The 23,074-nt window shown below is 46.1% G+C and overlaps 1 protein-coding gene across 3 annotated transcripts in view; it reads right to left on the bottom strand.

Annotated features, from left to right (window-relative positions):
* The window catches only part of Slc26a5 (solute carrier family 26 member 5), a 29,851-nt gene extending 7,065 nt beyond the window's left edge, over positions 1-22,786 (bottom strand). Inside the window, exons 1-12 of one of the 3 annotated variants that reach the window (XM_052172399.1) lie at positions 22,635-22,786; positions 21,733-21,872; positions 19,501-19,611; positions 16,800-16,966; positions 16,131-16,295; positions 13,056-13,208; positions 10,237-10,319; positions 4,966-5,113; positions 3,531-3,644; positions 2,600-2,677; positions 1,851-1,946; positions 1,500-1,606 (exon numbers count right to left, since the gene is read on the bottom strand). In XM_052172399.1, the coding sequence (XP_052028359.1) occupies positions 1,500-1,606; positions 1,851-1,946; positions 2,600-2,677; positions 3,531-3,644; positions 4,966-5,113; positions 10,237-10,319; positions 13,056-13,208; positions 16,131-16,295; positions 16,800-16,966; positions 19,501-19,611; positions 21,733-21,872; positions 22,635-22,786 (1,514 nt within the window). The remainder of the gene's footprint in view (positions 1-1,499; positions 1,607-1,850; positions 1,947-2,599; positions 2,678-3,530; positions 3,645-4,965; positions 5,114-10,236; positions 10,320-13,055; positions 13,209-16,130; positions 16,296-16,799; positions 16,967-19,500; positions 19,612-21,732; positions 21,873-22,634) is intronic. The other 2 variants (XM_052172400.1, XM_052172401.1) reach the window with 2 other exon arrangements.
* Positions 22,787-23,074: the final 288 nt, after the last annotated feature.

Below are 23,074 nucleotides of genomic sequence, written 5' to 3'. Positions count from 1 at the left end.
ATGAGCTTGTGGGTGAAGAAAAGACTCCAATGGCATCAATTGCACCCAGAGGTGATGGAGAAGAGGCTTAGGGATGGTTGTTGCATACAGAGATTTCTCGTCAGAGCTGTGTGTTCTGAGGGAACCTGAGTGCTTGGAACATGCCTGTGCTGGGCAGCTTGACTTGGCACAAAGTAGAGTCATCTGAAAGGAGGGAACATCAATTAAGAAGACGCCTCCATAAGATTCAGCTGTAAGGCATTTTCTTAATTACTGGTTGTTGGAGAAAGGCCCTGCCCATTGTGGGTGGTACAGTCCCTGGGCTGGTGGGCCTGTGTTCTGTAGGAAAGCAGGCTGAGCAAGTCAGTAAGCAGCACCCCTCCATGGCCTCTGCATCAGGTCCTGCCTCCAGGTTCCTTCCCTGTTTGAGTTCCTGTCCAGGCTTCCTTCAGTGATGGACTAGAATGCAGAAGTGAGTCAAACAAGCCCTTGCCTTCCCAACTTGCCTTTTGATCCTGGCATTTAATTGAAGCATTAGAAACCCTAACTAAGCCAATGTGGAAGCCAAAGTGCTAGTAATGGACTCCTGGAACTGTGCTCTCATTATAGAATAAGAAGCAACTGAAAATAAACAGGCATTCTTCCCAAATGCCAACCTACAAAATCCCAGGGAAATCACAAAGAACAGGACTTAAAACTCAAGTTTATTTATGGGAGATAGAGAAGCATATTATTAAAAACAAAATAAAACCCAAAGAACAACCCTTGCCCACCCAATGCTAAGAAATCTAAAACCTTACTAAGTAAAGAAAACAAGCAGCTTACATCTGAATTCTATCCTGTAGTTTGCCAAAGAACATGGAGTTTTGCTGGTCTGTTTTAGAGTGCAGGGTTGAGTGGGGACCTTGCATCTGGTAATCTTACGCTGTGTCACTGAGCTGCACCTCGGCTCCCTAGGAATCCTTAAAGCATATTGTTTATCAGCGCTCCAAGACAGAGAATTGCTCTAGATTCTAGTAAGACCCTGTATTACAGGCTACAATGGGGAACGCTGCCTTAGAAGGAAAATGGATGACAGGGAGCTGCATGAGCCGGTGGCTCAGCGGTTCAGGGCACTTGCTTCTCTTCCAGAGGACCCGGGCTCAACTCCAAGCACAAGGTGTAAGGGAGGCTCTGATGCTAATGTCCAGTTCCCCACCTGGTTCTTGATTTGTCAGTAAAGAAGGTGGTGTGGGGAGGTAGGGGGGGTGGGGAGCAATTGCTGGGCAGAAGATACAGGTGGCACTTCCCAGTCCCAGGAGGGAAAAGGCAGCCACAGAGAAGGGGAGGAGCTTTTCTGCCATGCTTTGGAGGAAGAAGAACATCAGTCCCCGTTTTCAGGCGCTGGGATTGAACATGTTGGGCGTAAGTCCTACCAGGAGGCTCTTCCAGCCCCATAGAGCGTTCTCTGGCTCCACCCCCATGGAGTCTGTGCTTAAGGCCACAGTAAGTTCAGCTGTAACCATTTCAGCGGCACTCACCTCTGTGTTCTGTAGATCACAGTGAGCAGAGCAATGATCACAGCAGTGATCAGTCCGTAGTCCAAGCCCAGGAACAGGGAGGACACAAAGGTGGTGAGCCAGATGGTCTAAAGGAAAGGCAGAAAGCTTCTAGAGAACGCGCTAGAAATTCCATAAGAAATACACACACCCGCACGCCCTCTCTCTCTCTTTCTCTCTCACTCACACACACACATACACACACACACACAAATGCACATACACACTTTGCCTGAGTAACACAACTGACCGCATCAATAACTTCCTCACCATTTTCATTCACTGGTAGCTGCCGCCAGTGGTGTGAATGAACCTAGAGCCACCTTTACTTACCAGCTCTATTTTGCTGGTTCTCCAGAAAAAGGGCAGGTCTGAGAACTGCATGAACATTCCCTTCAGGTTGACGATCACAATGGCGGAAAGGACAGCCTGCAACACAGCGCGTCCATCCGTGGCTTTAAGTCATGCTCACAGGACTGAACTCTCTGCTGGCTTCTCACCATCTTCCTCCTGCTTTTCCCACCCTTTAGCCCCACCCGCTCCCCCTGGGGCTCTCAGGGGACCTTTGAAGACACGGACATTGGGACTCCCAGCATTTGGTTATTTAAGACTGGCCTTGAACACCCGGTGTATGTCCCAACAGGAAGCTAAGAGGTCCAGAATCAAATTTATGACTACAGGCGTTATTTCCATCTGCGGTTCTCCTTAGGCCTTTATTTCTTTTTCTGATTTCTCTTAGATTAAATACTACTAGCAAATCAATGTCTTGTAACATTTAATGAACACGGAAGGTCACAGAGGTCAAAAGATAGGAATATCTTGGGGGTCATGAAAATCAAAGATAGAAGTATCTGGGGGTCAGCCAGCCCAGACATCGCTTTACTGAGATGGAAACTGAGCGCAGGAGCTTGCGGGCATGCCGCTGTCAATAGATTATAGAGCAGGATTTAGCCATAGCCACGGCCATTTCCCATAGCACCCTGCTAATAACATATGAGATCGGGAAAATTAACCCTTCAAGATGGCCACACAACAAACAGGAGTAGCATGAGCCCCCCTCCTATCAAGCCCACAGTACACACCTGGGGTAGCGACTCAAAGAGGAATCCGGTGGCTAATATGACCAGCAGGATCATCAACGAGGCCAAACAACCTGCAAGCTGGGTGAGAGAAGGCACAGGGGAGGGGTTTTAGACTAGAGCGGCGGCACGCACGGGCTGACCTTATTTTTGCCATATTCACTGTGGGAAAATCAAGAACATATCGGTTTAAAGAACATCCCTTTCCAAACATTCCTTTCCAAACAAACAAATGAATGAAGAAGTCTTCCAAACAACTCCATAAACTTACAATTCCGCCAGCTTCCAGCCTCTAGCCCCACTTGACAGTGAGTTTCTCTTACAGATTCTAAGCAGAATCTAAACCTCTCAAACGTCCTGGTTAAATGTTCTTGTCAGGTGGAAAAAGACACTGGGTACCAGTCTAAGCCCAGGAACAGAAGGGTCAGACCAGCGTTTGCTGCCCAATATGGTGGCCACCCATCCCACGCAGGTCATGATTTCAGTTTTTAAAAATTACTATTAAAGGTCTCGGTTTTATAGCCACACTTGAGGCACTTAAGAGCTACACGTGGCTGCTGGCTGCCATGTTGGACACTGCAAAGGATAACCACTTCTTTCACTGTGTGACTGCTCTGTTGGCCGAGGCTAGCCTCTTGGCCATAGTCAGTTTTAGGCTTGCAGAAAAAGCATGTTTCTGAACATGTTAACTGTAGCAAGTTGAGTCTTATATGACTTCCAATTTAACTGGAAAATGTACCTCTTTTCTATAGATTCAGGGCTTTTTTGTGAGTTGCTTCAACCAATCGTGCCTTTCTCTGATTCGCTATGCAGCTCGCGGGTGAGAGTAAGGACCGGCAGGCAGAGTACCTTTGTTTGGATTCAGAATAGAATCAAGAGACTGTCGCCCACCACTGTCAGATTGCTGGTTGCTGGAGAACTGTCGCATACGCACCTGTGTCTTCCCTCCAGTTCCTTCCTGAACAAGGCTTCGAGACAAGGAGCAAGAAATGGAGAAGGTCTGGAAGAGAGATCCGATGGAGTTGCAGATCCCCAAGGCAATGAGCTCCTTTTCCATGTCGGAACGAAGCAAAGACAGCAGACAGTAGGTCAGTCCCTCTCAGGGAAGAACGCAGAAGAGCCCTGGATACACACCTTCACCACCACAGGCTGTCCCCCCCCCACCCCCACAGTGCAACACCACATTTCTTTACTGTGAGTTAACTGGAATTGGGGCATATTGTGTAACAGGAGAAAAGCTGTTGGGATTTTCATTGTGTTGGAGACTAATGCTGTAATTCCTACCTGCTCCTGGTTTCCCAAACCCACTGTCTGTATAAACACCACTAAAAAATGCATATAACTGAAAAATGCTTTTCAAGACAGAAAAATGCACGGCAACTGGCATCTTTTAGATGTCTGGCCAGTTTCTCATGCACTAGACGTGCATGCCAGTGCCTCCTTAGGACCTGCAAGTTCTGCTTTCAGGCTACTTTGGAATTTCTAGGTTGATTTTATATAAATGTGGAACATCTGGTTCCTTTAGGCATATATGGGCACCGGCTCCATGCCCTCTAATCCCAGCACTCTGGAGGCTGGGGCAGGATTACCACAAGTTTGAGGTCTACCAGAGTTACATAGTTACATGGTAGGTGAGTCCCTGGCTAAAAAAAAAAAAAATCAGTATTCCATGACATTAAAAAGTATCTGCTAGGCAGGTGTGGTGGGACAGGCCTTTAATTCCAGCATTTGGGAGGCAGAGGCAGGCAGATCTCTGTGAGTTTAAGGCCAGCCTAGTCTACATAGAGAGTTTCAGGACAGCCAGAGTCACATTGTGAAACTCTGTCTCACACATATAGAAGCATTTGCTTGACCTTTCTTAGAAAGAAAGGATTCTCATTCTATGCTAAGTTTTTGCTATTTAGTAACATATGAAAATCTGCCACAAAAATGAAAAAAAAATGTCTGGTCTAAAATAGACAATACAACAAGATTAAATATCATGGAGTCTGGATTAAGTACCCGCTTATAGCTATGTCATAAAAGAGGACAGTGAAGAGAATACAAATTCCCAGTACTCAGAACACTGAAGCAGGAGGATCCGTGTGAGTTTGAGGCCAGCTTGGCCTCATAATGAATCCTACCAGGTCATTTGCTATAATGTGAGACCTTGTGTGTAACAACAGAGAGAAGAGAAGTGCCAGAGGGAGACGGGGAGAGAGAGAGAGAATAGAAGAGAGGAATACATTGCACTATCAAATAAATAAATGCTTCAAATATACCCATCGTCAGAGTGAAGACTTTCTACCAAGCTAGCCCCTCTGCTGTGTGAAGCAGAGCTTGGTGCTCATACCCCAGGAAGCCGTCCACGGGAAACTGATAATTTTTACCTGGTTCCCATCAACCTGGTAGCCGTGCTTATTTGCCAAGGTTTTGGCCATGGAGATCGTCACTGAAAATCCAACAATGGCGATGGCGATGGCGTCCACATACACTAGGTGGAACAGGCTGGTGTCCGGGTTGGCGGGAGGGAGTAGCCTGAAAAGCCAAGGTGTCTGTCACTCAAGTGCAGTGACCACTAGGGTGTAAGCAAGCACACCAAGCTGGCAGAACAGGAAGTGCCTTCTCTGCACACGAGATGACCCTGTTGGTTCTTAGGTGGCAACAAGAAGGACCTTCCTGCTGCCCAAGTTGTTCTCAAGCTCTCTTTGAGATCAAGGCCAGCCTGGTCTACATAGTGAATCCAGGACAGCTAAAGTTTGTTACACAGAGAAACCCTGTCTTGCAAAACCAAAAACCAAAAGCCAAACTACCAAACAACAAAGTATGGAAGAAACAGCTGCCACCATGACAGCCATGACCCTGTGCTACATGGAAGAGTTCAAAGCTTGGGCTTGATAATTCCTAGACGGCTAACAAGAGCTGCCTGGTAGGTTCTGCTGGGAGTTTACAAGGCCAAAATCTGAATAGAAATGCAAGCACAAAGGGCAAGCTCTTGAGGTTTCAGATGGGAAGACGGTCTCTAAAGAGAATTGGCCTACAGGTGCTTTGTGTTACATTTGGCCAAGAGTCTGGATATTTGGGTCCACGCCCTGCAACCAGGACATGCATGAGGCTGAATGCAAAGGCAACGGGCTAACTGATATATGATGGAGGAAGTTTCAAGACAAAGCAACATTTCAACTGAGGCACAGTTATTACTCGCTGCTTTTACCCAGTTAATGAGAATTTAGATAAACAGAGAGTGCATTTAGAGCAGCTACAGACAAAGCAGTAATCTATGCAGGTTACAGATGGTAAAGAGAATTTGGCCTTTAAAGAGAAGCCAGGGGTCATTCAATGGGACAAAAGGAAAGCCAGATGCTCTCCCTGAAGGCCCCAGGGCGCTAGAATGCAAATTGATTTGAAACTTCCATTTCAAAAGAGAGAAATATGAAGGAGTGCCTTGCTGGAAAAGGGGCTTCATAGCGAAAGGCTTTCCCAAGTCCAGCTGTGCAGGCCCTCACGGGCTACCTGGCAGTGCTCCAGGCGGCCCCAGCTATTTCTTAAGGCTGGCTGCGCAACCTGGTGCTCTGTCCAGGGTGCTGGTTACCAAGACATGCAGAAGGCAGTAGTTTCAGGTCATTGCAGCTTCCACCAAAGCTCTAGATGGAAAAACTTGTGATGTCAAGTAGCGTGTGTCCAGGCCAGTCTCCTTGCGGGAGGCGTCTAAGCTGATCATGCAAGAAGCTGGCATGGCTTGACTTTGCAGAGTCCCCATAGCTCATGGTTTGAACCCTCAGCCCATAGCTTCTGGCGTGGCTTTGAAGGCCATGTGCCTTTAGGACATAGGGCCTGGAAAGAGGAAACAGGCCCACAAGGGAAGGACCCTGAAGGTCCTCTGCACCTCCTGGTTCTCTCCTGTGCTCTCTGCTGCTTAGCTTGTTGCCATCTGTGGAGTCAATAGGTGCTCCCGCTGCTCCTCCACCCCACCTTACCTGCTCAGAAACTCTGAGTCAATGTGATCCCATGCTGCTTTCTTTTTGTTTCCTTTTCCTTTTTTTTTTTTTTTTTTTTTTTTTTTTTGGTTAGGTGTTTTTTTGGCCATAGTGATCCAAAAATGTAGCTATAACACACTTGACCCACAGAATAGGGGAAGTGACGTCACTTGAGGCCTTACAAGGCCTAGGGGGCCCTCTGCTTTCATCTCTGAGGAATTAATGTAAATGAGATTTAGCTGTTCAGCTGGAGATGCCGGAAGGAAAGATGCCAGCCGGCTGGCTCCTGACTCTCTGTGTAGCCTAGGCTAGCCCCACACTTGCTTTCCTATCACCACAGCCTCTCAAGCGCTGGTGTACAGGTGTACTCTACCACATTTGGACCCCTGTCTGGTTCATAAGTTTCAAGAGGATACATTTTCTGCATACCCAAGCTTCAGAAGGTAAAATTGCTCTTCTTTTTAAAGCTTAGCTCCCGCCGATGGAAGGCGTTGCAGTGCATCCTGGTATGAGGCCATAGGGGAGGACAGGTGTCAGGAGGAGTCACGGACATGGATGTTAACCTATCAGTGTGTGTTTGTTTGATTGTTTCTTTAAAGGAGAAAATTTAACTGCAAGGCCTTCTCGTTTAATTAAATTATTTGTAACTAGTAAGTGAGTAGGATTATCTGTTGTATCCAATCAAAGACAAATGTTTATCACGGAACTCACTGTTTGAGAGTCCATATGAGGTAATGGAAAGAACACAAACTGGGCACCAGAGGAGCCGGCTCCGGGGCCAGGCTGTGACTCAGCAGTGAACCACTGAGGTGTCTCACTTAGGGCTCTCAAATATCAGCTTCCCTGGAGCCCTCTGAAAGCAGAGCCCGCCTCCTCCCTCCCTCCCTCCTCCCTCTCTCCCTCACTCCTCCCTCTCTCCCTCCCTCCTTCCTCCCTCCCTCCCTCCTCCCTCCCTGGGCACCCTGTCTTCTCAGCTTTCTCTCACTGCTTGCTCTTGCTGATTGGCTGCTGTGTCCATGGAGCTCTCAGCAGACAGGACGACTTTTTGTTTGTGTGTTTGTAATTGCCATGTCCCTGGCACACGTTAGGCAGTAGTAAACAGTTGCCAAATAAATAAGAATAAATGAACTTTCACAAAAAAACAGGAGAAGTGACATGTTCTCAATAGGCTTATTACGAGCCTCAAATGAGATGGTGGATATAAAAGTATTTTTACAAGTTCTAAGTCTAAATTGAAAACAAAGTTATTACCTTATTATGCTTTTACCCTGAGTCATTATACATATTTAAAAAAAAAAACTCATGAAACTGACTTTCTTTTGATGTTCACAATCAAAAGCTTTGCTGGCTCAGTAGAGGTCTGTCTGTGTGAGATGCTTTGCCTTTTTGCCTCCCTGGAGACTCCTAGTCAGACACAGCCTGATGGAACATGATAGCTTCCCTCAGTGCCCAACATCTGGGCACGTGTCTGGCTCTGTTGTTTTGGAGAAGAGAGAAGAGAAGAGAAGAGAAGAGAAGAGAAGAGAAGAGAAGAGAAGAGAAGAGAAGAGAAGAGAAGAAGAAGGGACAAGGGACAAGGGACAAGGGAGAAGATTAGTGCACATATAGAAAGGCAGAGAAACAGCTAGAAGTGCAGAGAGATGGCCAGAGAGGATTGGCCAGGCCAGAGACAGGTGGAGGTAGAAAGCCCCTCTTTTCTTTCAGATGTAAAAAGGAATAATTCATGTTTAAAATGTGGAATTATTGTAGAGGAAACAAAGAAGAAACCAGCATCTATACTACACTGGAAAACCCACTGGGGTAAGTCCTGGAACTTCTAGCTAGCCTACCTTAGATGTCTGCTGTGCATGGTGCCCTCCCTGTGCCTTAGATGTCTGCTGTGCATGTCACCCCCCCCCCCAGCCCTCCCTGTGTTATCCTCTGCAGTCTCACAGCTACTACAGGAAGGGACAAGTGTGGCCTACCACACTCACACGGCAAGAGAAGCCATCTGTCCGGGGATACACAGCTAAAAGGCTCAGGTTAGAATTCAGGTCCTTTTGCTCCTAATCCTGTGTCAGTCAAGAAGAGATTTTTAAAAACAGTTTAAAGACAGGAAAAAAAAAAAAAGCCACCATCACCTGGACAAAGGAGAAAGTGGGCTACACACATCACTCACCATCTTGCCTCCTGACTACATCTGCAATGGGACTAGTTACCTCAATTTCCTGCTGCCTTGAATTCCCCATCATAGTGGACTATACCTGAGCTACAAACAGAATAAACCCTTGCTTAAATTGTTTTTTATTAGAATATTTTATCACAGCATCCAAAAAGTATCTGAGACACTGGATGGTATTTTGAGTTGTTTTTAAGGTCTTCCATATTGTTATCTAGAGCAGCTACCTGATTTTTCAATCCTACCAGCAGCAGAGAGTAAAGTTTTTGTTGTTGGTGCCTCCCACAGTGGGCAGGTTTTCCCACCTCAATCTAATCAAGACCCCCCACCCCACCCCCGTTGCCCAAAGGCCCATCTTTCAGGTGATTCTAGATTCCATTCTGTTGATAATTGAGATTAGTCATCACATTGGGTAATCCCAAGAGAATTACTGAAAGATTGATCTGCATATCTGTGCCCAGGGTAGAGCTATTCACAATAGCTAAGCAGTGGATACGAATGATTATCCATTGATGGGTGAATGGAGAAACAGTATAGGGAATAAACAGAGTAGAATATCATTCAAGCCTTTGAAAAGGGAAGAACAGCAGTGGCCACCTCCTGTCACCAGGCAGGACTTCCAGGGGTAGGAGGGGGATACCAACCCACCAACAAAACCTTCGACCCAAAATTTGTTCTGCCTAAAAGATGTGCAGGGATAAAGATGGAGCAGTGACTGAGGGACTGGCCAAGCAATGACTGGCTCAACTTGAGATCCACCCCACAGGAGAGAGCCAACCCCCGACACTAGTAATGGTACTCTGCTGTGCTTACAGACAGGAGCCTAGCATAACTGTCTCCTGAGAGGCTTCATCCAGCAGTGCGTGGAAACAGATGCAGAGACCCACAGCCAAACATCAGGAGGAGCTCAGGGAGTCTTAATGGAAGAATCAGGAAAGGACTGAGGAGTCAAGGACAACAGCAGAAGGCCTACAGAGACAACTAACCTAGGCCCATGGGGGCTCACAGGGACTGAACCACCAACCAAAGAGCATGCAGAGGCTGGACCTAGACTCTCTACATATTTGCCCTTCACATGGGCCCCCTAACCATTGGATCAGGGGCTGTCTCTGACTTTGTGCCTACCACCGGATCCCTGCCTGGCCGGGCCTCAGCGGGAGAGGATGTGCCTGGTCCTGCTGCAACCTGATGTGTCAGGGCAGGTTGGTACCCATGGCAGGCCTTTCCTTCTCAGAGGAGAAGGGGAGGGGGCAGTGGGGGAGGGGCTGGTAAGGGTGAGACTGGGAGGAGATGGGAGGTGTGTGATCTTGGTGTAAAGTGAATAAATACATTAATGAAAAAAGAAAAGAAGAAGGAAGAACATGTTGTCCGGTGTCCTGTTATGGATAAGCCCCCACCGACACACACACACACACACACACACACACCAGTCTATAAAATCTCCAGCTGTCTGATATATGTAGAAAAGATGGTTTTTCATGCAACGTTAGAGATATTTGCTCGCTCCTCTTCAGCTGTTTTCTTACCCCAGAGGAAGTGTTCCCACAACATCCACACTGTAGGACTCATGCAGGTTAAATCCTGCAGAAATGCCGGTCCCCATCACCACCTAAAGCAGACACAAAACCAAACACACCTTAGAGCCAAACGCTGACACTTGCGGAACGGGAAACCTGTTCTCACTTCTCGGTGTTAAGGGAGGCGTTCAGCTGCCAGCTAACTTCTCTCAGTGGCTTTACCCCACAAAGGGCCCTACAGCTTAAGGCCAGAATCAGTTTCTTTCATTTTCACTCTGTTCCCAGCTGATGCATTTGGTTAGTTGACTGCAGCCAGAGGAGACCATCGCTAGAGTTGACCTTGAAGTTGGGGCAGGAATGTCGCCCATACTATATGTGAGGTGAGGTTGGTAAGGTCACCTGTCACTGTGAAACCCACATTTGCTTTAGAATCCTTCTGCTGCTCTCCTCGCCTCTGGGACAGCAGTGTGGGCATGGTCAGAAGCCCCCCAGACTGGCATATAGCTGTCTTCTCCAGGTTCAGAGTGCACACACAGCATGTCACTTAGAGTGCTGTCCCCAGGGTTTGGCTGCACTGTGAGTTACAAAGCAACTATTCCGGCCAACTAAATATGGCAGAAGGTGTGATAGCTGCTTGCTTCATCTTCAGTAACTATAGCTTCTATAACTTTCAGGATGGGCTATCAGAGTAGGAGGGAGGGCTCCTGGGATGGGCAGCTCCTCTGGGTGGCCTCAGAATAATTGTTGGTAAGGTCAGCTTGCTGCCTGTCAGACAAGGCAGACTCAGAGGCACCAGTATCTTTGGCAGACTCGGAGGAACTGGTATCTTTGGCTCCCTCCAGTGGAATGACTCTGTAACAGTGGGGGCAGTTGTATCTGTCAACTTGAATGGAATCTGTTGTACATCTTAAACTGGAGGAATGCTTACAATTATTTAAACTTACAGAACAAATACAGTTCGAGGCTCACTTTTTATGGTGGTGGCAACTACCAAACCATTGTTTTCCTATTGACATGAAAAGATACATCAGAGAATGCAAAACTCAAGACAAAATAAAAATAAAAAATATACTGTATGCTTAAAAAGAACCATGAAGACGCTTGTCTTCAGAATGTTTTATTTTCTATTTTCCTGTGGAATGGACAGGTAAGAAGTTTATATGCTTCAGATGTGTGTGTGTGTGCACTGAAGTACATGCCACACTGTGTATATGGAAATCAGAGGACAATTTTTGGGAGTCACTTTTCTCCTACTATCATGTGGGTCCTAGGGATAGAACTCAGATTAGCCGGCCATCTCGCCACCTAGGAAAGAGCTTTAAGATGCTCCATGAAGGTGGTATAGGAAGACTGTAATTCCAATGATAGTTGTGGAGAATCACTCTCTCTGGAAAGAGGGACTCTTTAGGAGGAGTCTGGGCAGTGGGCAGGCCTGGTACCCGACATAGGAAAGACCATGTGCAGTGCTCATGCCCTCAGCGGGCATTGCTGCCCTCTGCCCGGCAAAGCTGCCCACGCCTCTTGCTGTTCTAAGTAGAAGCTGGAATTCTGTGCCCGATCCCGGCCACAGAAGAGGATCTGAAATGGTCAGGGCTCTTTTGCCTTTTCACTTTCTAAGAAAGGGTCGGAATGTGGCTCAGGGCAGATACAGTCCCAGCACAGAAAGCCCCAATAAGATTCCAGTCACAGAATAAAAGGGGGGCGGATACTGGTGGGACTTTGCTAAGACCAAGGCAAGGAGTTTTTGTGAGCTATATTAGACAGTTATTTTCACAGCTGGAGCTTTTCTGCTTCTAAATTTGTAAGTAAATGTTACTTTTGCTGTTCTTTCTTTAAAAAAAAAAACAACAAATTTTCCCTATGTACCCCAGGCTAGCCTTGAAAGCCCAATCCTCAGGAGTCAGCTTCCCAAGTGCTGGGATTCTAGGCATGTACAGGCTGACACCTGTTATTTATTTATTTTTTTTGAAAAGAATCTTTGTGGGCTCCAAACTTTCAACTCAGGAATCCACTGAGGGAGCCACTTGGATTTCAAGGCCTAAAGGGAAACAGCTCTGCAGACTCCTAGTTGGAAGCAGCTGACAGTTTGAACGTCAGTTCCCACCAGTTCCTTCTGATAATGTTACACTGTCACAAACCTGGGCGCTCTGTGGTTGCTCTCTGCAAGAGAGGAGCGCGGGAGTAGTGTTCATTCCTGCGGGAGTAGTGTTCACTCCGACTGTGGCTAGGCAAGGCTCACACCATGCACACAACCATGAATAACTCATTGCGGTCATTTAAGGACCTAGTATTGTTTATTTCAATTTATATGCACTTGTTTTTTTTTTTATAAGACGTTAGTAAATTTTCAGTCATGAATATGTTGTGAGATATTTGGACTTGACTTATGTGAGGCCATGAGGTATTTTCTTTCAGTTTAGTAGTACCAGGAAACAAAGAAAATTGGGGAGATTTTGACTTTTCAAAGTGGAAGTCACCTTATTACAGGAAATAAAAGTATTGAAATTATCATAGTTAATTAAAAGAATGTGTGATATCAAAAAAAAGGATAATAAAAAAAAACCCAAATTCTTCCAAACCCCACCTTTCATAGGTAACCAATGTTAACATGTGTATTTATTTATATCTACACTTAGGTTTTAAAAGTCATCTGTGTCTACATTTTATGGCATTTTTCTTTTTACAATTTATTTTAGTTGTTTTGCAGAACAGGGATGAGGACCCTCCAGTTCCTTGTCCCTCCATCACTCGCTTTAGAATCCCCTGCAGGAGCAGGTGCATGCGACCCCAGGGCTGAACGGGCCACCCACCGCCTTGCACGTACTTACAGCAAAGAACTCTAGAGGAATGGGCGCTGGCAGCTTCTCTTTAAATCTCTCATTAAACTCCTTGCCACCCAACAGCAAACCAAAAACCATCAGGCCGACGCCTAGGGAACACACGTTGAGGTTTTTAACATTCTGCAACACAGCAACTGTACTCTGCAACACAGTGAACACTGGAGGTTTATATCAAGCTCCTGGACTGCATGAATCAACACACGTGAGGCCCCCAGACAGGCGGTGCACAGGAGACAAGGGTGACGGAGGCTAGCGGGGCTGGGTGGAGACAGTGGAGTGGGAACTTTATGAGTGGGAAGCTTCCATCCCTATTGCTCAAAAAGGTTCCAGAATGGAGGCTGATCACAGCTGCGTGGCCAAAAGAACACATGTACTCCCACTGCACCGTGTATTTAAAAATAATGTGAACAAGGAGATATGTTTTATTATGGACTTTTAAAATATTTACTGAACCTGTGTGTATGCCTGAGTGTGTGTATTTGAATAACATGCGTATGGGAGCCTATGAAGGTCAGAAGTAGTCATCGGATCTCCTGGCACTGGAGTGACAGGCATTTGTGAGGCACCATTTGGGCGCTAGAAATCAAACCCAGGTCTTCTTATGCAAGGGCAGAAAACACAGAGGCATCCCTTCAGCCTAGCTTCTTCTTTTTGTTTTCTGTTTTTTTTTTTTTAAAGATTTATTTGTTATTATATCTAAGCACACTGTAGCTGTCTTCAGACACCCCAGAAGAGGGCATCAGATAATATTATGGATGGTTGTGAGCCACCATGTGGTTGTTGGGATTTGAACTTAGGACTTTCAGAAGAGCAGTCAGTGTTCTTAACCGCTGAGCCATCTCTCCAGCCCCCAGCCTAGCTTCTTGTCATGTATAGTTTATCAGAGTAAAAAGAATTCTGATGAGCCACACCTTAAAAGCAATGTGAGTTGGGGTACTTAGTATAAAATTCAGTGGTAGAGTATATACTGGGCCTGCTCCGGGCCCTGGGTTCCACCCTTAGCACACTAAAGAACGATTTTAGGATGAAGCATTTCTCCTTATGTCTTCTACAGATTAGGAGGCTTTTATCTTACCTAATCATACAATTTATCCAACAGCATTATAGGTATATTGTTGTTTTGTTTGAGACAGGCACTCACTGTGGAGTCAATGCAGATCTTAAACTCACGGTCCTCTAGAGTATCAGTCTACCATGCAAGGAATACGGTGTTTTTGATGTATTGCTATCTGAATGTAACTCATATAAAATTCGGAAAAAGAAAATGACCCTGGGGCTGACTGTGAGCATCACGAAAGAATCAGGGTCAACATTGCAGGATACTTCAGAGGTGAAGACACAGCAGAGCTTTGGAAATCTGACTTAGAGATTGCCGTGAGACGCTGAGAGTGTAGCCGGGCAGGCTTTGGAGTCCGGGGAATGACGTTCAGAAGGAAGCCCAGGAGAGGCAGAGAAGAACGCCACTGAGCTATGTCTTAGTGCTGTGGTCGGGATTCCTCAAATATAATCATTTCCTCGGACACCCAACAAAGCAGAGAGGCCAGCACGCCCCGGCTGCACAGCCAGGGCTCATGCAGGTGCAGGCTGCACATTCTCTGGGACAAGTCATTCTGAGAAGTCTCAGAGGATGAGGTATATTTCCATCTATCACAAGAAATTAATAACTTATAGTTATTAGTAGTTTGAGTCTGTATCGTCTGAGTCTAGTATCAACTGAGGATTCAAATTTAAATGTCACCGCCTCAAAATGACTGTCCCAGAACCCTAATCTAAAGGTGTCTGTCTGTCTGTCTCCCTTCTTAGAGCATTTAACATACTTGTAATGAGCTGAACATCTGTACAACTCATGGGTTACCACAACTGCTTTCCCACTGGACTGTCAGCTCCAAGGTCAAGGCTGCGTCTGCACAGCTCATCACCATGCCTAGAGAAGGGCCTGGCGTATAAAGGCTGGCGGAGGCTACAGCTGAGGATCTGAAAATGTCCTTTGTAGTATTCAACTGGCTAGAACTACTGCAGGGTCATTTAGAAATGCATTTTTTTTCTTGGATTCTAAACATACAGGTTTTGTAGTAGTAGCTGTTTTGTTTTTACAAACTCCCTCCCTCTCCCTCCTCCCCCTTCTGTCTCTGTGTTCATGTTTGTGTGTACCTAGTGAAGCCACAAGAGGGCGCTGGATCTCCCGGAGCTGGAGATAGAGGCGGTTATGCTGCCAGGGTTCAATATCAGGTGTTGAACCCTGGTATTCTTCAACAGTAGCAAGTGCTCTTAGAAGCTGAGACTTCTTTCCAGTTCCCATTCAGGATTTGGGGGACTCTATTGTTAATGATATTTTTGCTATATTGCATTGTGTGAAAAAATATTGACTTTTAAGAATTTGTTATCAACTTCATATAATCAGCTCTAATTTGATCAGTTAATTTTGCTATGCACTTGCAAACCAGTTTGTTTTCTCTGTAGTGTATAGTCTATACATGGTTTATTAAACTACTTATGTTACTTAAACGATTTATAGCCTTACTTATTTTTGCTTGCTTAAATAAGCAGCCTTTAAAAGAGATGTACTTTCTTATTATGTCTTTTATGTGCTTGTTTTTTGAGATGGTCTGGTCTCACTGTGTAGCCCTGGCTGGCCAGGAAATCACTATGTAGAAGAGGCTTGCCTCAAACTCACAGAAATCTGCCTGCTTCTGCTTTCCAAGAGCGGAGATTTAAAGGTATATACACCACACCCAGCTTCTTATTATATCTATAAGTTATTTATTAGTGTCCACTCCCCCCAAAAGAACATCATTTGCTCTTAAAAGCTATCTATCTCTGCACCTAATTAGATTGACCGTTGCAGCCACTGATAGAGACCTAAGAACAAATTCCTTCTGAATCAGTTAGAATCACATATCCACCATGTGGACGTCAGGGCTTAACCACGGTTGTGGTGGTCTTCTCAGGAAGCCTTAGAATAACTAAGTCTTCTCCTTTGAAGCCTTGAAGGTGAAGATACAGAAGGTAACAGGGGTTGGGGGTGGAGAGCCAGTCCCAGAGAGGGAGGAGTCGCTTACTTACATACACCACTGAAAAGATCCCACTGTACCGCTTTGTTTTGACCCCAAACAGGTATTTTAACATGGAAGTGAACACGTGCACAGCGGCCGCAGTGGTGAACCCTCGCACTAGTGGCTCCGTGAGGTAAATGGCCACAAATCCAAACCTACAGACACCTAGGCAAAACTAGGTTTAAAAAAAAAAAGGACAGAGAAACAAACAAATGTCACAATGAATTAGGAAATGACAGCCAACAGGAAACTTGTGCATTTCTCTCTAGGTCATTTCCTAATTCCGTAAACTTATGCTGGCAGCAGCTAACAGATCCCTGGCTATAAAGAACATGGCGCTAAACCTGTAATGGCCTGATCCCTTCAGAACCCTAGCCGTGCTTACACCCTGCTGGGAGGGCCTCATTCATCACCAGGCTTCATACACACGCCCTTGCTCCAAGCCTCTTCCCCAAACTACCGCCCACTCCTTCAAACTTGCTCTGCTAGTTTGCCCAGAGCACTCAAGGGACGCTCACTAGACATTCTTAGGGGTAGCTAAGGCACCCAGCGAGCAGGAGTTTCAAGCATCTTGAGCCCCCGGCCCTTGAGCCCCCCACACATAGTGAGACCAGCCGAGAGAATTCAATAGGCATATTTCATAGATGAACAGAGTTTGTGTCCTGACGTGGAGTCTCACCTGAATGATTCCTGAAAGTAAGGTGACAGACATGGCGACTTTCACTCTTAATGCATCTCTGGCTTCCGTCCCGTTGGTTGCGTTGACTCCTCCCGGTATGACAATATCATCTGGTACTAACCGGACAGCCACGCCTCCAATCATCAAGCTAATAACAGCAAAAGGACCTGAAACAGAGGCGCAGACGTGAGCTCTGTTCAGAAGCTCAGGGAATGAAGTCACTAGCTCCTACGTAGTCATCAGGAATGATCTCTGCCTATAACTTAATTTTAACCAAAAGAAAGAAGCCGCAGAGACCCTGAGTGACTTCTGAGATTTGCATGCTCACAGATAAGCACCAGAGAAAACAGGAACTAACGGCAGGGATGTAAGGGATGTATACACCGTTTCCCACCCAGAAGGCTGGGAGTGGATGTTGTTAACAGCCTGGTAGTGTGTGCTATCTGTAGAGCTGGGACACACCGGAGGCCCCCTGAAAAGTTACACTTACCTAAAAATCTTCCCTCCTAGACTTTTGTCTTGAACTTTGCTTCTCTGTCAATAGTTAGGAGACATGTGACATGTACTGTGTAGCCTGGTGACCTCTATGCCATCTCTATGACTGAGAACATACTAGATCCTAGGCACTTAAGCTATAGAACCCATCTTCATGGTAGAGGTCACATGCACTCTGCAAAAGAGTTTTGATGTAGTTACACCTTAATCTTTTTTTTTTGTTTGTTTGTTTGTTTAAGGCAGTTTGCCTCCTCCTCCTCCTCCTCCTCCTTCTTTTTTTTTTTTTGAAGATTTATATATTTATTATATGTAAGTACACTGTAGCTGTCTTCAGACACTCCAGAAGAGGGAGTCAGATCTCATTATAGATGGTTGTGAGTCACCATGTGGATGTTGGGATTTGAACTCAGGACCTTTGGAAGAGCAGTCAGTGCTCTTAACCACTGAACCATCTCACCAGCCCCCATACCTTAATCTTTATTGTACACATGGGATTGTTAATTAATAATTGTTACCAAATTGTGCTGTACTTACTAAATATGTCTAAAGTAAACTTCCTAGTGTTAGACTCTAGAAATTTGAACCCGCTTTAGTGATGCTGAACTGGATTTCCTCCTGGTCTCACGTGGATCATTTCTCTGCATGCTGGCTGTAGCCTTTGCAGGACCTCCACGGTGCTGCTGCAAATGTTGGAATGGCTCAGTTGGTAACATGTCTGCACTGCCAGTTTGAGGAGCTGAGCCAGGATCTATGGTAGCCACATAGAATCTTGCTTGTCTGGAACCCCAGTGCTGGGGGAGGGGAGGGTAAAGATAAGTGGATCCTTACACCTCATTTGTCGACTAGTCCAGCCAGTCAGTACGCACTGGGTTCAGGGAGGGGCTTTGCCTGAAGATACAAGTGGAGAGTAATGCAGATTTGCATGTATGTATGCATGCGCGCGAGCACACACACACACACACACACACACACACACTACACCTAGATGAGAGAAAGAAGTGGGCATCATTTTGTCTCGTAGCTCATATGCGTCAATCACAGGACTACTTATGGGAGTCAGGTCTTTCCTTCTAGTGGGTCACAGGGATTGAACTCAGGTCATAGAGACACCTGGGATAATCTCTTGTGCACTGTATGGAAGCATCACCTGTCAATAGAAAACTGATGGTCTATTAGCAAAAGGCAGGAAGTAGAAGGTGGGAGTTCCGGTGGAGAGATTGGAACTCTGGGAGACCGGAAGAGGAAAAAGCGTCCCCTCCCCCCTCCCATCTCGGAGGAAGTTGGAAGGAGAGGTAGCCAACCATGTGGCAGACACGGAGCAGTTTAAACGGGTTATGTAAGTTACGAGCTAGCTGGGGAGCAAGCTTATGGCTTGACCATGAACGTAGTAAGTGTGTGAGTCATTATTCGGGAACCGGGATGAGGGCGGCAGAGCCCACGGATACAGACAGCCTCCTTCACCAGCCGAGCCATCTTACCAGCTCAAAAGCTTCGAAGCTTCTGCTGGAACCTAGGTCACCACGCGTGAGAAAGCTCTACCGGGGCCGCGTGGACAAGAGGTGGAGGGAGGAGAGGGAGGAGGGAGCAGTTGGGACAGAGAAGGCGTCGCCTGGGTGAGGCCTTCAGAAAAGCTGACCTCTTGGCTCTAGAAGAGATAGTAAAATGACTGCTTTTCATAAATCCTATTATAAAATTTTAAATTTAGATTTTTAAAAGTGATATGCAATATAAGCTTCTAAAGTTGGGTGGCATTGGTCACCAAACAATAGATATCTGAAACACAGTACGAGTTTGTTTGCTGCAGATAGCCTCACAAAGCTCTGATATTATTAAATTCACATGTATCTGTTCCTAAATGCACTGCAGAGAAAACATGTAGAACCTGGGGCTTAAAGTATGATGAAGATGCATGCACACACAGTGTGATTAGAAACCCTGAGTATCACTACTAAAACAAATAAGGAGGAAAACCAGTCACAAGCCAAGTGCGTTGTAAAATAAAGCCTCAGTCTCACTTCACAGCTTTCAACGATCACTCTTTTATGCGAGAAAATTGCCCATTTAATTAACCCAAGATTATAAGAAAGCTATTAATTTTAGAAATCTTGGAGAAGTGGGAGGGGGATAAGAAGAGGAGGAAGAGGAGGGAGCACACACGGGCTTTCTCACTGCTGGAGAATGAGCCCAGTCAGGACAAAGTTCTTACCTATAGATATGTGTCTGGAGGTCCCAAAGAAACAGTACATGATAACAGGATAAAACGAAGAGTACAGGCCAAACACCGGAGGCACTGCTGCCAGCATTGCGAAGGCTAAGCCTGCAGGGTCAGAGCAGAGACAGGTCACGGTGAGCAAAGGACTGGGCACATTCCTTGTTACCCCTTGGTTTCTGAGGAGCAGGCGGTTCTCTCCTTAATGTATCTGCATGTGTCTGGCCTGCCTTCCCTTCTGCCTCAACCAACCCCACAAACACTCTGGTGTCTACATAGTCCAGGCTGCCGCACTGTGTTGGCTAACACCGACTATAAACTTGACAGGATCTAAACTCCTCTGGGCTAGCCTGTGAGGGATTAATTATGTGGATGAGGTTAGTTGAGGCAGGAATTCTAAAGGTGGGTTGTACCATTCTCCGGGGTTAAGCCCTGGACTGATTTAAAAGAAAGCCATCTGAGCAGCGTGTTCATCTCTCTTTGCTTCCTTACTGTAGATGGAATGTGACCCGCTTTCCCCGCCATGACGGACTGTGCCCTGGAACTGGGCCAAAAAGAAACCTCCTCGAGGTACTTTTGTACCATATTTTGTCACAACAGTGAGGCAGGTAACTAAATCAGGTGGTTTGCCTTGTCACCTTCCGTTTGCATGGGTGGACTTTTCTGCCTTCTGTCACAGGTAAGAGTAGAAAGACGTCTCTTGACAGGTACAGTCTGGTACTGACACACCCGGATAGTGCTGTCTCTAATGGCATGTTTGGGGAGAGGTGTGAATAATACCTACTTCCTTTCTAAGGTCCCAACAACATGATTCAACCAAAGCACACTCAGGCTTCCTTACAGAGCAGTGGGTGAGGGTTACAGGTGGAACACGGGCGACCTTGAAGCAGCCACACTGTAAGCTGTGCACCGAGCATGGCCAGTGGCTTCCCCATCTCTATCAACCTGCCTAATGTTGTGGTGAGCCTATAAAATTACCTACCTTGTTGCTACTTCATAACTGTCACTTTGCCACTGCTATGAATTGCAATATAATATCTGACATGCAGGATATCTGATATGCAATCCCCAAAGGGGTCAAAAGTCACAGATTGAGAACCAATACTCTAGCGTCTCCCGGGGACTCTGGAGCCATGTGCAAGTGGGACAGACTTACATAAGCTGGGTAGGAGATATAGCCAGATCTGCAGGTGAAGGTCCTGCCTTCCTCCCTGACCCTCCCTTCCCGATCCTTCCTAGAGGAGACATCAACTGCCATCGACAGTGAGCCAGCCTGGTTGTGATGGTCTTTGGTATGCAGGCCCCTCTAGATCCCTGAAGATGGCTACAGCTTTTCAATACTTGCTCCCTGATAGTGTCCCAGTGTCCTGTCTTTTCCTTTATGACGTTCACAGTTAAAAATGTGTATGAACCTTTTTTATTTATTTTTTTTTTTGAGACAGGGTTTCACTGTGTGGCATTGGCTGGCCCAGAACTTGGTATTTAGACCAAGTTGGCTTTGAAATCACATCGATCCATCTGTGTTAGGATTAAGGGCATGTGCCACCATGCCTGGCTCACAGATTGATATTTTCTAACATTCTTATATTACAGATAAACCCACAGAGCTGTAAAGGAAATTCAGCATACCATAATTGCTTTCAGTTATGTCATGGGCCTAGAAGCAAGAACTCTACTGCAACTATAGCAAAGGTTGACTGGGCAGCTGTCTGGCCTTCATATCATCACTTTCTACCATGGAATGATCCCAAGGCTTCTTAAAGATTAGTTTTAGAAAGGTAAAGGTTACTAGGACAATATGACAAAACCCAAAACCAAACAGAACAAGCCATGAATCTGAAACTATGATGAACACAACGGGCTAAACGGTTGAGGGGATGGGAGCAAGACTAACAACAATGAAGCACACACACACACACACACACACACAGAGAGAGAGAGAGACAGAGGACAGAAAGTGAGAAAGACAGAGAGCAAGAGAGTGAGAGACAGACACAAACACACAGAGACAGACAGCGAGAGTGAGAGACAGATACACACAGAGAGGCAGAGAGAAACAGACAGAAAGACAAGAGAGTAGGAGACATGCAGAGAGACAGACAGACACACAGAGAGAAAGATAGAGACATACAGAGAGACAGAGTGAGAGATGGACAGACAGACGGACAGACAGACAGACAGACAGACACACACACACCAGAACACGAGAGAGCAGGGTGTTGTACTCACCTTGGGGAAGCTGAAGCACTCCAGTGCTTATGCCTGAGACCAGGTCACCCAACACATACTCCTTGAATTTATACGCTGGCAGCCACTTAGTGATGGGCAAGAACATGTAGATGATGTTTCTTATTTTTTTCGGAGTACACCTAGGAAGACAAAGACACAGATCCGGTTGTCAGTGAGGAACCTCTCTGTGGACCTCACGCTAAGGGGTTTTCTATCCTTCAGCTCCACAAGTGATAAGGAGCAATCCACAATCCACAGATGGGAACAACAAGCCACGCCTGGGTGACAGTTGGGGGTGGTGGGTGGGTGTTTTAGAGCTATGTGGGGAATTTGACCACAGATACACAAACCTTTACATATATGTAAGGCACAGTCTAAAACCAGTAAACATGGTATGCTGGTTAGCTTAATTAAATTAACATAACTTAGAATCATCTGGGAAGAGAGTCTTAATGAGGAATTGTCAGGGTTGGTCTACAGGCACGTCTGTGGGGAAGTGCCTTGACTGTTAATTGTAGTATGACCCAGTCTATTGTGGCACCCGGAGAGGAGGCGAGAGCTCTCAAGGGTCACCTGTCTACATCCGCCCTCTGCTCTAGGCTGTGGATCTGAGGCTTGCAGTTCCTACCTTGACCGCCTGCAGTAATGGAGCTGTAAGCTAAAGAAACCCTTTTCTCCCTTAACTGACTAAAACTGAAACTAGGACCCACGGTGAAATTCACGGCGCTCACGTGACCATCCAAAACCCCAAACCAGCCGAACCACTGGGTGGCTCTGCAGGCTGGCAGGGCTCGCCATGAGCCATTCCTTCTTCCTCCAGCTTGCCAGAAAATCCCTCCTTTACACACGTGACCTTGCAGCTCTCGGAGAAAACGCCACAGTGAGGAAAAGGTTAGCCGTACGTGAATGCCTGCTTCAGCTTGTCCCCGATGGACTCTCTGACTTTGTCCTTGACATGCAGCCTCTCCTGGAGGACAGGGTGACTGAAGATAGGCCTTTCCACGCAGTACTTCTGGGTCTCTGCAGGGATTTCATTTTCTTCAGCATGATCCATGGTCTGCAGTTATTCACAAACAGCAGGAGACAAGCATTTCTGGATGGCTACTAAGGGAGAAAATAAAAAACCCACTTTAGATGGTAAAAACCATCTCTTCCTCAGGATGCTCTAGGCTCTGAGGTTTTCTCAGGAACTGCAGAACGCATCCCATATTGTTGTGTAGAGTTGTGCTCACTTATAAATAGAGTGAGCAAAAAATAAGTGAAAAAAAAACCCCATGAACTTTATTTATTCCCCCACAGAGCAATAAATAGGTAATGTGTAAGGGTTCAACAAGAGTTCATG

Source organism: Apodemus sylvaticus, chromosome 2 (genome assembly GCF_947179515.1).
Source record: "Apodemus sylvaticus chromosome 2, mApoSyl1.1, whole genome shotgun sequence".
NCBI lineage: Eukaryota > Metazoa > Chordata > Mammalia > Rodentia > Muridae > Apodemus > Apodemus sylvaticus.
The sequence above is the reverse complement of the archived record's forward strand: the minus strand, read 5'-3'. Positions and strand labels throughout refer to the sequence as shown.